This window comes from Nestor notabilis, unplaced genomic scaffold (genome assembly GCF_000696875.1).
Source record: "Nestor notabilis isolate BGI_N333 unplaced genomic scaffold, ASM69687v1 scaffold11941, whole genome shotgun sequence".
Classification (NCBI taxonomy): Eukaryota; Metazoa; Chordata; class Aves; order Psittaciformes; family Psittacidae; genus Nestor; species Nestor notabilis.
The window spans coordinates 1-1,666 of NW_009915204.1; the positions used below are offsets into that span (position 1 = coordinate 1).

General features: G+C 45.7%; 1 protein-coding gene across 1 annotated transcript in view; it reads right to left on the reverse strand.

Moving 5' to 3' along the window:
* Window positions 1–427: 427 nt before the first annotated feature.
* The window catches only part of LOC104413104 (phosphorylase b kinase regulatory subunit beta-like), a gene marked incomplete at its 5' end in the record, with an annotated part of 20,011 nt that continues 18,772 nt past the window's right edge, over window positions 428–1,666 (reverse strand). The window contains one exon of the mRNA XM_010024017.1: window positions 428–450. Coding sequence (XP_010022319.1) covers window positions 428–450 — 23 coding nt within the window. The remainder of the gene's footprint in view (window positions 451–1,666) is intronic.

Below are 1,666 nucleotides of genomic sequence, written 5' to 3' on the forward strand. Positions count from 1 at the left end.
TGCTCCTGAGGTGAGTGCTCACCATCCTGCTACCTGCCCGCCTGACCTACCTGCGCGAACTGCTGTGCAAACTGCTGCACCACTCCTTGTTTGCCCGCCCTGTTCGCCATGCTCCTGGTCGCTTGCACTCCCTGGGGTGGGTTTTTTACCCACCGAGGGCTGGTGTTGTCACTCCTGGCTCTGCTCCCTGTGAGTCAGCTGCTCGCATCTGCTGAGCTGCCAGCTCCTGGGCAAGTCCTGTCGAGGACTTGAGGCTCCCTCGGTGGCTTTCCCCACTCTGAACTGAGGCTCCGGGATGCTGAGCTTCCCCCCGCTCCGGTGTTCAAGGCATCCTCTGTAGAGATACTCACCTCGGCAATTTAGACTTTATTTAGCTTGTAGATCTTAAGTTCTTGGATAGAATGGCAGTGTTTTTCATGCCAGGCACTTACTGATGAAGAGTAAGTTCATCTATAACAACAGAAGTAGTGGAAATTGACTCACAAAAATCATGGTCTGTGCCTGTAAGCTGGAATTCCCAAGGTTCTTCAGCTTTTGTTTTTAGATTTATGTTTTATTGATGGTGTGATTATTTAACACCAGTCTCTGTAGTCTCCAGTCATAGGAGAGTCAATGACTCAGACTGTTTGTCTGAGTTATCATCATCCACTTTTTCATGTGGGATAGCACCAAAAGGTCTATAAAAATTAACTCTGAACAGCCAGAGGCACAGCCGTACTACTTGTTTTCAAGAGAATTTTTGAGTAAGTTCATCATGATCTTATGGTCATTCTTCATGATCTGATGGTCAAAAGTTGCTATGCTGGTTGCTTACAGAGGTCAGGAAGTCTGCCTCAAGTAATTTCCAGAGCAGAGAAGACACAATCTACAAAGGGCTAAAGAAATCTACTAAGGCTCTCAAAGCCTGGCAACAGTACAGATAACAGTGGCTTCAGAGGTTACACCTGCCTAACACACAGATTTCCAACTGAGACTTTGGGGTCACATTGCATTTCTCCAATATGCTGTGTATCAGGCAATGAATTTTATTCCAATTCATGTTCATGACATTTTTAATACAGTGTCGTGGTTTAAGCCCAGCTGGTAACTCAGAACCACACAGCTGCTTGCTCACTCTCCCCTCTTCTTCCCCCTGCTCCCAGAGGCATGGGGAGGAGAATCAAAAGAATGTAAATCCCATGGGTTGAGATGAACAGTCCAGTAACTAAAGTACCATACAAAACTACTACCACCACCAATAATAATAATAATAACGGAAATAACAAGGGGAGAGAATATAAAACTAAAAGGGGAAAAGGAAAAGAAAACAATAAACACAAGTGAAGCCCAATATAATTGCTCACCACCTGCTGACCGAAACCCAGCCTGACCTGAGCAGTGATCTGGGCCTTCCAGGTAACTCCCCCCAGTTAATAAACTGGGCATGACATGCTGTGGTATGGAATACCCCTTTGGCTAGTTTGAGTCAAGTGTCCTGTCTCTGCTTCCTCCCAGCTTCCCGTGCCCCTCCTCATTGGCAGAGCATGAGAGACTGAAAGTCCTTGATCAGAGTAAGCTTTACTTAGCAACAACTCAAAACATCAGTGTGTTATCAGCACTGTACTCAGACTAAAGTTGAAAACACAGCACTGCACCAGCTATTAGGAAGGAGAAAAATAACCACTAC